This window comes from Phocoena sinus, chromosome 4 (assembly GCF_008692025.1).
Source record: "Phocoena sinus isolate mPhoSin1 chromosome 4, mPhoSin1.pri, whole genome shotgun sequence".
Lineage (NCBI taxonomy): Eukaryota > Metazoa > Chordata > Mammalia > Artiodactyla > Phocoenidae > Phocoena > Phocoena sinus.
Genome location: NC_045766.1, coordinates 47,741,446 through 47,755,426, shown reverse-complemented (window position 1 = coordinate 47,755,426; position 13,981 = coordinate 47,741,446). Strand labels below are relative to the sequence as shown.

Here is a 13,981-nt window from a genome sequence, read left to right as displayed (position 1 = left end):
ATCATCTGGGGACTTACTCACTTGCCCGGCACCTGGGCTGGGGTAAGTCAAAGGCTTACCTCAGCTGGGACTGTTGGGCAGAGAACCTATGTGGATTGTGTTTCTCACAGTGTGGCCACTGGATTCTGAGGTAGAGCACCCAACTGGGAGCTTTCAGAGAGCAAATGTTCCAAGACACCTGGGCGGATGCTGTATGGGCTGTTATAGTTCAGCCCTGGAATGCACTTCTGTTCTCCTCTGTTGGTTGAAGCAGTCACACGCCTGCCTAGGTTCATGGAAAGGAGACACAGACACCACCTCTTGATGGAAAGAGTGTCAAAAAATCGGGGACAATATTTTAAAACTTCCACTAAGAGAAAATGAGAGAAAGGGAAAAGCTCAGAAGTAAATCAACTGCACACAAATACGGACCAATGCTTGAATACCTGTTTAGTTTATTTAAATAAAAAAATATTGAAGACTTGTAATATACCAAGTACTGTGCTAAGCACTGGGGATAGAAAGCGAAGGCACAGCCCTTAAGGAGTTTACATTCACTGGAGAAGACAGATGAAAGTACATTATTGTAACTGAAGGTCAAGTAAGGAAAGTGAATCAAGACAGATGGTATGAGAGCTGCAGTAGCCTAGAGGAAGGAGTAATTAGTATAGTAGAGACGCTGTGCTGTCCAGGGGGAATAAAATGAAATTAGAAATTAGTCAGACCTGAATTTGAATCCTACCTTCCCCCTTTCTTAGATTGAACCATGTAAAAATGCTTTTTAGGGTGGGGGGGCACCGTGGGCTAAAAAACAGTTGAGTATCAGCAATTTCATGTGGTTCAACCTAATACTAGCTAGGTCACCTTGAACAAGTCACTTAACTTTTAGGAACATCAGTGTCTTCACCTGAACAACGAGGTTAAAAATGTCATAGGGTTTTTTAGAAAAGTAAGATGACATATGCAAAGAGTCAGTGTACTGCTTAACACAGAGTAATCGCTTAAGAAATGGTTGTTGCTGTTTTGTAATTATTATTACTATAATTATGAAAGCATTAGAAAGAAGGCTGAATCTGAGATGACATTTGAAGGGTGAACATGATTTCGATGGCCAGATAAAGAAGGTGGTAAGAGAGATTTTAGACTGATCCAAAACATGTGTAAAGGCTGTTTTTGTGATTCTAATTATTCTAATTATAAGTGATATTTTGGCTCTACATTTGTTTGGGGACCCAGAAATTTCTTTTGAAAAGGAGAATTCAAGAAAAGATATTAAAACTAAAATTCACTAACAGCAAACCACCACAACTATTTTCAAGTCTAGACATTCCAGTATTTTTATGGACTAAATAATCTGCAATCCCTCCCTTCCTAAATCACTGAAGCTTTTGGCTTAATAACTAATAAATGTTCTTGAAAGAAAGGAAGGGAAATCCTTGGGGCTGAACATAAGAGTGAATAAAATCCTGGCAGTCTGTGTTGGGGGATGGGGAGCCAATAACTTTGAGAACTCAGGGCTTAAGTTTCAAAACCTTCATGGAATCAGGACATAAAGTTCTATCCAACATAAGTTGGGGAGTTAGAACTGATACCTGTACATGAAGCTGAGTCTCAGAGAGTTATACCACCAGTGAAAGTCTGGCCTAGAAAATCAAGGAAGTTTCTGTCTCATCTTGCCTCTGGGTTTAAAAGAAAAAAGTCTCCCCTAACAATTCTTCCCAACAAGCCCACTATCACTTATGTCTCTGGTTCTAATTACACTTCCTCTATGGTTTGGAAAACCCCAGGCTGGTAAATAGATTTTAAAATTGATTATACCCCTGGGGTATCTGATAAAGCAAATATAAACAGTCTTATTTCTGGAAAGATAAGACTTCAAGTAATTTTAAACATGATTCCCACAGATGAAGTCTTGCTGAAGGTGAACTAACAATCTAAAATTCTAAAATATAGGAAAACAATTTATCTGAGTAAAGGTGAGTAGATACAGCAGACAGTAGTATTAGATCTCCAGAAACTTCAAATAAAAGAAATTATACTTAAAATGTTTAAAAACTTAACCTTGAGATCGAAAATAAGAAGACAACAAGGCAGTGTGAAAAGATAATGGGCACATGTTTGGAGAGAACCCATGTAAATGATAGAAATTTAAAAGATAATTGAGATGGAAAAAATAACGACAGGTTAAATAGCTAATTAGACACAGCTAAAGAGAGAATTAAAGAACTTGAATATAGAACTGAGGAAATTATTCAGAATTAAGCACAGAGAGATAAAGAGAATTTAAGAAAGTAAGGCAAAGAAACATGGAAGATAGCACAAAAGTGTCTAATCAGAGAGCAAGAAAGAACAAGTTGAGAGACTGAAGGAGTGGCAGTATTTAAAATAGTAATTGCTGAACTTTTTCTAAAATTGTTGAAAAACAAAAATCATTACATTTAGAAAGGGCCGCTAGTTCTTAGCAAGATGTACTTTAACAGTGGAGGACAAGAAGAGTTGGATACAAATACCCCTCAAGGAATTTACAGTGTATTAAGAGAGATCATAGAGGTACAGGCAAAACCAACATGTAATGAAAGGGTGCCAGAGGAGGTTGGTGATGGGAAGAGATTGCTTTCAGTTCAGAGAACTATATCAACGTTTACTGGAGGAGGTGATGTTTGTCTTGGATCTCAAAAGATAGGTAGACAGAACATGTGAAGAGGAAGTGTAATTTCTCCCATACCACTGCCTGCTTAATCTTCCTAAGGCACAATTTTGATAATGCCACCCCCTTAATCGGAATCTTCAAGATCATTCAATTATTTTCAGGACAAAGCCTCCAATTTTTGCTTTTCATTATAAGCCCTCCATGGCGTGTGCCCAACCTATCTTTCCAAACCTGTAAAGTTCTCTTCTTGAATCCCATAACTCGGGCAGAATAAAATTCTTAACACTTCTGGTGCATACCTCATGTTTTCCCATCTCTCTTGCTGTTTCCTCTATCTAGAATACCTTTGAATGAAAGGCAAAATTTGGGGTGTTATCTTGAAAATAATAACTAAGGGATCTTGAAGATTCTGAGTAGTAGAATGATATTTTCAGAACTGTGCTATAGGAAGATTAATTAGGCAGTGGTGTGTAGGGAGGATTAGGAAAGGTGGTCCCTGGGGCTAAGGAGCCCATGCTCCATGACTACATGTTGTCCCTTCCGGGGGTGGGGTGATGGGGGAGGGACACAAGAGGCACCAGGCACCAGATTGTGTGGTGAAGAAACCTGCATGATTGTTGCTTCTGTAGAGATTTCAACACAACTGTTGTGAAAATCTCAGCATAACATAACACAACAGAAAAAAATGCATCAAAATAGTATTTACCATCTTGGCTTCTTTGCATTGGTGCATTCATAGCAGCTACAATAGAAGATGTCTTCCAGAGACCTTAACAATGCCAAATGTCCTGATGTGTTCAATGTATCCAGTTTCAGAATTTGAGTTCAATGCCAATTAGTTAGGTGAAAACATGGATATGAGATGGATGGTAATATTTTAACCCATAGACTATTACTCCTAAATGGGAATAAGCTCAGACCAATTTTAGAATTATCCTTCAGTTTCTCTATGCAACAGAAAATTCTTCCCCAATTTTGAAAAGTATTTTCAAGAGTGTTTATAGAGTTGATTTGGAAATTTTTCTCTTAAAACCTAGTACAAGAGCATTGTATTTTCTGAAACATTTCAAGACCAAATCCTATCACGTGTCAGACTTCCAGTACATCTACATGAGGCCTCAAAATAGATAGTTAAACAGATTGGTTTCTAGCTTCTTCTGTGTACAATTGATTTTCTATACAGAAATTCTTTCTTTCCTAGTCTCAGAACTGTGGTATGCTTCCTTGTCTTCACCTTTGAAAATGGACTGCTTATAAAACATTTGCTAAAGGACATGCATCATCGTTTAAAAAAATAGAGCTTTACCTCCATAGGTATGTTTCTGGGAAAAGTGAGTATAAATCAGATTTTTGTAAGTCAAATCATATTTTAAATGTCCCTTGGGAACTCATTATTTAATAAAATAGCATGGAGCGAATAATCACATTGTGATGTGGCTTTTCATAAAGCAGGACACGCCTGTATCACACTCTGTCATGGCTAAAGGAGTTCACTCTATAGCTGAGTTTGAGGGTAACCAGGACTGCCTTGGACCCAAGTCAAGGGAATTAAGTTACCGAGTACCAAGGATCTTGTTACACGGCAGTCTCCTTTATAAGCTGTTTCAGCATGGGTCCTATAGTTTGTGCTTTAAAAAGATGTGGAAAATCTGCTATATCTATAAGTTTAAAAGTACATTAATACATTAAGTAAATTAATGTACTTTGATGATGTCTATATTTTCTCATGTCAACCATAATCATTTGTTTGAGTAAAGAATTTTAAAGTACTGCATATGTAAATTTCACAGATCTTTTATTTCCTGGCAGGGATCTAGACTTAATCAATAGTTTCATGTATTGAAAGTAAGGGTAACAGCTAGATTCATGAAAACCAAAATTTAAAACAAACAAAAAAATCAAGTAAACAAAAAACTTTTTTAAAAAAGAGAAAGCACTTACTAATCCCATTAAAAACCACTCTCTATTTGAATTATCTGTGTGGCTTCCATCTCACAGGGAGAGACTATGGTAACATAGACACACTAGACATCTTCAAATGATGACTTTGTATGTACTGTCCTGAAAGACTTGCAATCACATGGCTAAGGGAGAAGCAAGGTTTCTGTCAGTGACTCTCAGGGGCCCTCATCATGTGGCCCAGGTCCTGTTGCCTCAGGCTGTCTGGCACAAGGTCAGGACTCTGTCTGTTTGGGATGACCGGGGTATAACCCTGATTCATATAGAGAGCAGGCGCAAGTACACAAGAATCCCTTAAAAATATGTAGCTAAAAATCCAACCACACACACACACTGGTACCCGTTCAAACTGCAGTGTTAAGATCTAGTTGCAGCAGCCAGTTTTATATATATCAAATGTCTCAGGCTTCAGCTATTTGAGGGGACAGTCTGCTGAGAAAAGAAAAAAAAAAATCTCATTACAGATGGGAAAGGGAAGGGCAGTGTCCAAGATCCCTCACACACACACACACACACACACACACACACACACACACACGTTATAAGCCTTTTCATTGTGCCAAATTACAAATGTTAGAGCTTGGAGCTCTGAATAGCTCCATTTGTTAAATTTCTACTATGTAGCCGGCACTAAATACTAAGCACTTGGTATACATTATCTTTTTTTTCATAATTAAAAATATTATTTATTTATTTATTTTTGGCTGTGTTGGGTCTTTGTTGCTGCGTGTGGGCTTTCTCTAGTTGCTGTTCATAGAGGCTACTCTTTGTTGCAGTGTGCGGGCTTCTCATTGTGGTGGCTTCTCTTGTTGCGAAGCACAGGGTCTAGGCGTGAGGGCTTCAGTAGTTGTAGCACGCGGGCTCAGTAGTTGTGGCTTGCGGGCTTTAGAGCGGAGGCTCAGTAGTTGTGGTGCACGGGCTTAGTTGCTCTGTGGCATGTGGGATCTTCCCGGACCAGGGCTTGAACCCACGTCCCCTGCATTGGCAGGCGGATTCTTAACCACTGTGCCGCCAGGGAAGCCCCTGTATATATTATCTTTAATCTTTGCAATAATTTTGTAAGATATACATAATTATCCCCGTCATACAGAGGAGAAAATGGGGACTCAGAGACATTCAGTAACTTACCTAATGTTACAGAGCTGGTAAAGGTAGGACTGGGATTTGAACCTCCAAAGGTTTGATTCTTAAGGTCTTGGAACTCTATTTTGCTCTCCCAGAGTTTGTCTAACTTATAACAGCCCCCAAATCTGAATACTGCCATCTTTTCCTAACATTGGTAACCATGGCTTCCAAAATAGCTCCAGGATCTTTGGTGGTATTTGTCTTTTTTGCAGACCCTGAAAAGGGCTCACTTAATTTTATTTTACAAAATCTAGCTTTTAAACATCTTAAACATCTCAGTCTTCAGCTACTGACCACTTAGAATGCGGAGATTTCCAGGCTTCAGGACCAACTCTCTTAGTCACAAAATTAGAATATGAAGATGTCACACAGTCTTCTGAATTCCTTTCCTCCCAGATTAAGAACCTTTTCTCTAGAGAATTCTATAGAAGAGAAAACTAGAATTCAAGTGTTTATACAAAGAGCTTCAAATTTGGCTAAATTCTTGGTTCAGGATATCGGATGTGTGAGTTCAAGCACCTTCCAGAGAGAGACAACAACAGACTAAGTGCCTAGTGATGTAAAGCATTGTGCTAGTCTATGGAAGGGGGAGTTGAGAAAAAGAGGTTAACAGTTGCTTCAGCTTTACAGTTCACAAAACATTTTTATACACTAATCCCAAGGGTAAAGGAATGACTCCATGCTGTAGTGAGAAAACAAAGCTTAGAGAATATAGGCATGGTCTCCTTCAAGAAGCCTACAGCTGAGGGGAAGGAAGACGTGTAAACAAAGAACTCTAATCGAAGGAGGGAGAAATACACGTCATACACTTGACAGCAAAATACAGGGGGGTGAGAGGGAATTGGAGGGGGCTGTCAATCAGACCAAGGTCCGGGACGGCCTCACTGGTGGCAGACGGGGGCCAGAGGAGTTGTAGCTTTTAACGGGATAGGTTCATTCACTCCACCCTTTCCCGTGACCAAGGCAGAAAGCAGGATTTAAAATGAGGTTATCATGGAGGTGTCATGTTCCAAGACCCGAGAAAGAAAACCCGGCCAGGCACATTCTACAGCAGTGCTTCTCCAACTTCAGTGTTCAAGCGAACCACCTGTTGAGATGCTGATTTTGATTTAGTCAGTCTGGGTTGGCACATGAGATTCTTTTTGTTCTCCTGAAGTCCAGGTCATGCTTGATGTGGCTGGTCGCGGGCCACACTTGGAGGAGAATCCACTTCACCTGGGAGCGTGTTAGGAATGCAGACTGCTTAGGTCTCACTCTAGACTTCCTGAATCAGAATCCGCTTTTAAACAAGATCCCCGGGGGGTTACATGCACATTTAACTTCGAGGAGCACTTCTCTGGCATAGTCTTTGTTCAGTAGAAGGGACCCAAGGAGGTCCGGACGTTTCCGGGCATCGCACACCCGCACTCCGCTTTCTCTCCGGAGCTCCTGTTCCCACCGGCAGAGATTCGTGCCCCCCGAAGCTACTCCTCCGGATGCTAAACCAGTAGCAGCTCCAGTTGATCGCCTCGTCATCCTCCTTGCTGGGTTTCTTTCCACCTCAACGCACGCTTCCCCGGGGCGCTCCAGCTGTTTCCCACCCCCACGCCCTGGCGGCTACTGTGCACAGCTGGAGACCTACGCCGCGGGCGCACCCGGAGCTGCGGCGGCCGGGGAAGCCAGGCGGGGGCGCCGCAGACTAAGGCTGTGCGGGACGAGGCCTTTCCGAGCCCGAGAGGGCGGCGGGAGCGACGGGCGGGGGAGCGCGAGCTCCGCATCTGGTGCCAACCAGCGCGGCCCTGGCGCGGCCACACATTCCCACACCGCGGGAGCTGCGGCTCGCTACCTGGGAGGTGGCGCGCATCACCCCAACCTGTGTTTCATAAACCCGTCGGAAAACAGTTCCCAGCCTCGAGGGCCAGTAATCAGCCAGACCTTCTCTCGAAAGAACTGCTGATTATAATCCCCGAGCTGGGAGAGGGCCTCGGGGGCCTAGATTTTAAGTCGACTATGTAATATCATTATCATTATTATTGAAAGTCAGCCACCTCGCTCCCCCCCTTCCCTTACATACCTTTCTGAAGTTGAGGAGGGGGTATTGAACGACCAGAGGGTGGGGGCAGGATTGTAAAATATAACGATTTGCTAAGAAATACTGGACCGAAAACGCAATTTACAAAACGGCGAGTTTTACGAGGTAGAGAAGGTAAATGGGCAGAAAACGCGCGGCCGCCGAAGCCCCGCAGCGCGTGCTCGCCGGAGGGGGCTGGCCCCGAGCGCGCCTCTCTCCTGCCGCGCCCCTGGGCAGCGCGAGGATTTCGCAGGAAGAGGAGGCTGCCTGGATGCTTTGACCCGGCGTCCAAGCGCCGCGAAGAGGGGCATCCCGTCGCCCCGCACCCCCTGCGGCGGGCTGCGCCCCTTTCCCGGCAGGTCACGGAAACCAAGCTAGCCCCGCGCCTCGCCCGCCCGGCGCAGCCCAGCACAGTCTCCTCGTCCGCGCTTGAAGCGCTCATTTCACCGCGAGCTTCCCTTTCAGGGCAAAGCGCAGCGGACGGTTTCAAGTTAACACCTTCACGCAGCCACTGCAGCGGGGATGTGCGCGTTTCCCCCTGCGTGGGTGTATGAGTGTGTGTTTTTCACAGGCTAAAGGGACAGTCTTAACATTTATTAAAGCCTACGTTCTCTGTCTCGAGGCTTATCGGGTTTGTCCAAACTTTTGTGACTCGTGTGTGTGTGTGTGCGCGCGCGTCTCCACCCTCCTCTCGCCTCCCCACCCCCGCCCGTGCAGGGCGAAGTAGTCCTATATAGCGATGATAAATATCCCTGTTGATCACTTGATTGATTACCTCCCTGAAAGGTCACGCGGGCTCTCAGTAATTTCCTTTTGCCTAAGGCTCCCTTTTCACTTTTACCCCGGCACGACAGCTCCGAGTACACGGGATCTTTATTTTTTATTTTAACCCCTAAATGCAACCCCTCCCGAAAACAATGCACACAAGAAAAATCGAATAAAATCAACTCGAGACCTTTTAGCTCACTCGTAGCCGCCCTCCCCATCTCGCTCCTTTCTTTCTTATGGCTCCCGCCCCCTCCTACTCCGGCCCCCTCTCCCCAACTCAAATGTATTCTGGACACTGTTTAATAGATGAGTGTCTTGCAAGTAAACTCAGGCGTCCCTTGGGTCTGCATTTCATGTCTGTGACTCTCTCTCTTTCTCTCCCGTGGACAAAAAAATTCGGATTTAAACCACTAGACAAGCTATTAATTTAGCTAGACTACCCAGGGTCCTGAACCCAATTAATTTCTAATAATTATAGCCCAAGGGGGCTAGATAGATCTCCCTGCCTCCTTCTTTTATTGCCACTCCACGCCACCGAGGTCAGCATATAATAATAAAGTGTATATTTTGAAAGCGATCTCTAGAACAGTGAGTTATTGCAATGAATGAAAATTGTTTCCATTTTGGCTAATTGAGCCGATGGCCGATAGCTAGAGCTCTGAGACTAAATAAAGAGGACTGTTTCATTTCAACATGAAGAAACCCCTGCCTAGCTCTGGTCACCCAGCGAGAGTTTAATTTCTTAACAGCCAAACTGAAACCCCGCGTTGGGTAAACAGTATTAATAATTGCATTACAATGATTAAATTAATCTTGCTGGTAGCCAAGAGAATATAGGTTGTGATTGAATAGCAAGATGTAAAGTTCACTGCACAAAGACAATAGGCCAAAAAATACCTCCTTAAAGAATTCAAACTTTCTTCCAAAGATACTGTGGGGCTGGTTCAATCATGGTGCGAGGAAAGGAAAATTTCCTGTTGCATGTAATGTATTGAAAATCGGTTCTTTGCTGTTTCTAGCATTAATTAGACAAATATAGTTGGAAAAAAAGGTATACTTGTCCAGTTCTCTTCTTCAACGACCCATCTTTCTTCCAACTCCCATCTCGAGTTCTCCGCTTCTGCTTTTAAAAAAAGAAAAAAAAATCCGAAAGAAAAAAAATGACAGTAGTAAAACAAGTAAATCCAAACAGCCCGTAAACTCATCGACTTTCCAAGGACGCATTGCTTCCAGGATGCCCGCTTCCGTGGGAGGAAACGCAAGAAAACGTGGGACACATGCTACTGCCCCTTAAGGAAACGAATTGCACCAGGAGAGGGAAAGGCGGACGGTGTGGGGGCGGGCAGCGAGGGCAGCTCCGCCAACTTGTTGGAGGCCTCTTTTCTCTTGCGCCAGCGACAGCTTAGACGGGACGTCAAAGGGTGTCGGGAACCCCAGGGGCCGCTGAGCAGAAAGTCACCTGCTTGGGTCTCACGGCTGAGACTTGGGACAGGTGGAACTGATGACGGGGTCCAGGCACTTGGGAGTGGGAACCCACCGGGCTTGGCGCGCAGGGGTTCCCGCGCTGCAGGCGGTGAGCGCAGTCCGCTGCTGCTGGGCGTTTGCTCCATCAGGTTAAACACACTTGAACTAGCACGTTAGTTCTTTTATTAACACTCACTTAGGGCAGAAAGCACATAAAAGAAAGAAAGAAAGAGAGAGAGAAAGGAAGGAAGGAAGGAAGGAAGGAAGGAAGGAAGGAAGGAAGGAAGGAAGAAAGAAAAGAAAAGAAACCCAGCTTTCAGGTTTGAAAATAAAAATGACGATTTCGTGAATACTTTTGTTCAACAACAACAACAAAAAGAATGATGCCTTATCTTTTCACAATGCTTTGGCCCGAGGGCACAGAGGAGTTTGTATTTATTATTTCGGTTAGAATATGTTGGATTCGCTCGTGTCCGGAAACTCTTGTAAAGACCAGGCAAAAGACCCTTTCGCTGAAGCGACCGCGACCCCAGGGATTTTAAAAACCAGAAGGGGAGGGTGCTCCAGCCGCGCCTCACTCCCCCCACCCCATACCCTCTAGAAAAGCTTCAACGACGGAGATCTTTGAAGTTGGGGGCATCAGCTTTGATTTTCTTTAGTTTTCCATATCCCACCCAGTTCTCCTCACAGCCCCCATCTCACCCCCTGACCCGCCACGTGGTTTATAATTTCTCAGCCGAAACAACCACCGCAGCTTTACGTGTGGGTCTTGTATTTAATCTTGGGTTTGATTACATGGTACCTTCATTTCCTAGGAAATTCCCCGTCCCTCCTCTTAACCTCCTCTCCGCAGTGGGACCCGGATATAGACCCCCTGGGGATGAGATGAAAGGAATCAAGTAGAAAAGTGGAGGGGAAGGTGGTAACTGCTTTTATTTTTTTTCAGCCCCCCCATCCCCCCCCCGGAGTGAGAAGGTGAAATGAAACGTCCCAGGCAGAGCCTCCTCCTGTCCAGGGCGCTCTTTGGTCCTTAGTGGACTCCACCTCCCCTCCTGAAGGCCAAGGACCTTTAGGTTCTGATAGCTGGGAGGGGCTTGATCCTTCGGGCTGCCCCTCTGTCCTCTGGCCTAGGTGAGGGTCCCCAGAGAGTCCCTTAAATTGATCAGAAGCAGTTTCTCTGAACTTCTTGACGGCCAGTCTAGTGCGTTTCTCTCCCTAGAGATTTTACTCCCTTTGGTGAAAGCTCTCAAGCCCCATTTCTCTTTTTCCACCGAGGACATTTACTGGTCGCAGGGAAGGCACTCCTTCATCTAAACTGAGGGAAGCCAGTGAACTCACAATCACAGACCCTGGGCATCTACATTCAGAGTGCTGAAGTGCCGGGTGCTTTTGTACCAGCTGAATGTATAAGCACAACACCTGTATGTACAGGGCAATAGAAATTGTAGAAGGACTGGAAACATCCCGAACCCCCAACTTGCCTCTTTAGTCCAGAGGGGATGATAGAGTTCTCTTGTGCCCATGTGTTTGGGCACCAGAGCCTTCTCTTTTGGAAGCTGTTTTACTCCTACTCTGTGTAATTCCTTCCTTTACCCTTCTCTGCCTCCCCACTTCCCTTCCTCACATTTCAGCATTACACATCTGTCTCCCTTGGGACCTGTAGCTTGATTTTCCAGGGACCTGTATCTTACAGCTAAATGCCCCTGGAATTACACAGCTCTGGAGAAAGAGAAGTTGATGGGTATCCCTGGCAGGGTGAATCTTTCGAATTTTAATTTCCTGCAAGCCATTGATGGATAATACCCTTTGGGGTTGACCCTTGCTATTTGTTCATTCACATCCCCAGTCCTAGTTTTGACAATAAATGACAACAGGTACAACTGAGCCTTCTCAGTTATCTTCCTTCCCCTGCTCTGCCTTTGCCAAACTCTCGCTCAGGACCTGATATTCTTTTCTCTTTCCTTTAACTTGAACATCAAGGATGTATCGTTGCAGCACAGAGACAAAAAGATTGTAATTTTCTTTTATGGTGTCTGACGGGGTTTGCAACAGATATTAATGGAGACATAAATAGCTCATGGAAGGCACTGAACGAAATTGTTTAGTGCAAGGAGGTTGTACCAAGAGAAAATCCATACTTATTTGGGATTGATTCATACCTTGAACACAGCTAGCTCCTTTAAGAGGTCCCCATTTCTGCGTGCCTACTTCTTTGGTTAAATCCTGTAATTAAAGCAAATTTCAACAATGTATTTTTTAAGAGGGGGGGGATTTCTCCCCCACCTCCTCCTTCTTGTGACCCGGGAGGTCGTGGGTTTAAGCGAGTAAGTGAAATTGCAGGCAGGCTGAGCTGCAGCAGCAGGAGGCGATGGGGGCAGCGGTGGGGGAGGCCGGAAGGTGACAGCCGACCTCAGGGAAGGCAGAAGGTCTTGGATGTCAAATGCCCAAGCTTTCCGGGACCTGGGAATCAAGGGTGATCATCACTACTTGGTGAGAATAGACCAACTGATATGTTACAAGGATGGCAGAAAACGTTGGCATTACACCTAAAGTCAAGGAAGAAACATTTATTCTGCTTTCAACTCTGAAAGCAGAAGCCGCAATAGCTTCAGTAGCAGTAACAGCGGCAGCAGATTTCCCGAAGTTCAGGATGATTCTCACTTTCTCCTGGATCGCTCGCCGAGAGTCCGGTCCTTCTAGTTCTTTAGTGTGGGAAAGATTTTAAACGTCCTCTCCCCCTCCCCCCACTTCTTGCTTTTCCCCAAGGACGGTATAGAAAATTTCCTGCACTTTATGTTGGGATAAACAATAATACTAATAATACAAGCTTACTGGTGATTCCAACACGAAATCAATCATTTGCCCTGGTCTTTTCATTTCTTTCTTTCTTTTTTTTTTTTTTTTGGGCGAGGTGTCTGCTCCCCTCCGACTCCCTGTGCTGGCTCCCCGCCCCCCGCCGCCCTCCCCGTGGCTCCCTTTCTCCGCCTCCTCGGCGATTGCCATCTGACAAGATCTCCAAATCAAAGTGATAAATCGCTCCAAACTTTTTTTGGCGGCGTTGAGATGTTGGAGGGGCGTCTAGCGCGCATGTGCGAAGGTGTCCAAACTGACAATGCTGGAGAGATAGCGAGTGTGGATTGAGAGAAAGGGAGAGAGGGAGGGAGAGAGAGTGAAAGAGGGAAAGACAGAGAGTGAGTGTGTGTAAGTGTGTGTGTGTGTGTGTATGAGAGAGAGAGAGAGAGAGAGAGAGAGAGAGAGAGAGAGAGAGAAAGGAGAGGGAGGGAGCGAGAGGGAGAGCAAAAGAAGGAAAAGATCCAAGAAAAAAAAAACCCAACCACACACCAGCGGCTGCAGGACTGGGCACAGCATGAGATCCAAAGGCAGGGCAAGGAAACTGGCCACAAGTAGGTGCAATATCCCTTTTCTATTGGCTTTCACCCTCCTCTGCCATCTTGCATATCTGTCTACAGCGCTCCGGGAGGGAGCGCGGGGCTGCCTCTCGCGCCGGGGCCCCGGGCGGAGGGCAGGCGCAGAGCAGACCCAGCAACCTGCCGGTCCCAGCCTCCGCGCCGGCCGCCCGAGCTCTCGCTCCTTGTTTGGGCGCCAGAGGAGCCGGGGCAGTCCTCAAACCCCGTGCACGGACCAGCTGTGGCAACCCCGGGGTGGGGGCGGGGTGGGGGCAGCAAAGACCTGGGTGGGAGGGAGGAGAGAGCGCGAGAGCGAGCGGGAAGGGGTGGGGTGGGGTGGGGTGGGGGGTGGGGGAGAGGAGACGCGAGAGTCTCCCCCTCCCCTCTCCTTCCCCCCAGGCGGAGGAGAGTTGCCTCTGGCCAACCAGCTGGTCCCGGGTGTGGGAGGGGGAGCGGGGAATGGGGTGGGGGGCGGGCTGGGGAGAGGAGGCTTTTCGCGTCTGGGTTTGTTTCTGGGGTTTGGGGTGGGTGGCAGGCTCGCAGGGAGCCTCAGTGGCGGCGGCGGCGGCGGCGGGCATC

At 45.8% G+C, this 13,981-nt stretch overlaps 1 protein-coding gene across 9 annotated transcripts in view; it reads left to right on the top strand.

The window, feature by feature from the left end:
- Window positions 1–13,261: 13,261 nt before the first annotated feature.
- MECOM (MDS1 and EVI1 complex locus) overlaps window positions 13,262–13,981 on the top strand; it is a 567,851-nt gene continuing 567,131 nt past the window's right edge. For all 9 annotated transcript variants that reach the window (XM_032630292.1, XM_032630277.1, XM_032630275.1 and 6 more), the window contains exon 1: window positions 13,262–13,399. In XM_032630292.1, coding sequence (XP_032486183.1) covers window positions 13,363–13,399 — 37 coding nt within the window. In that variant the 5' untranslated portion in view covers window positions 13,262–13,362. The remainder of the gene's footprint in view (window positions 13,400–13,981) is intronic.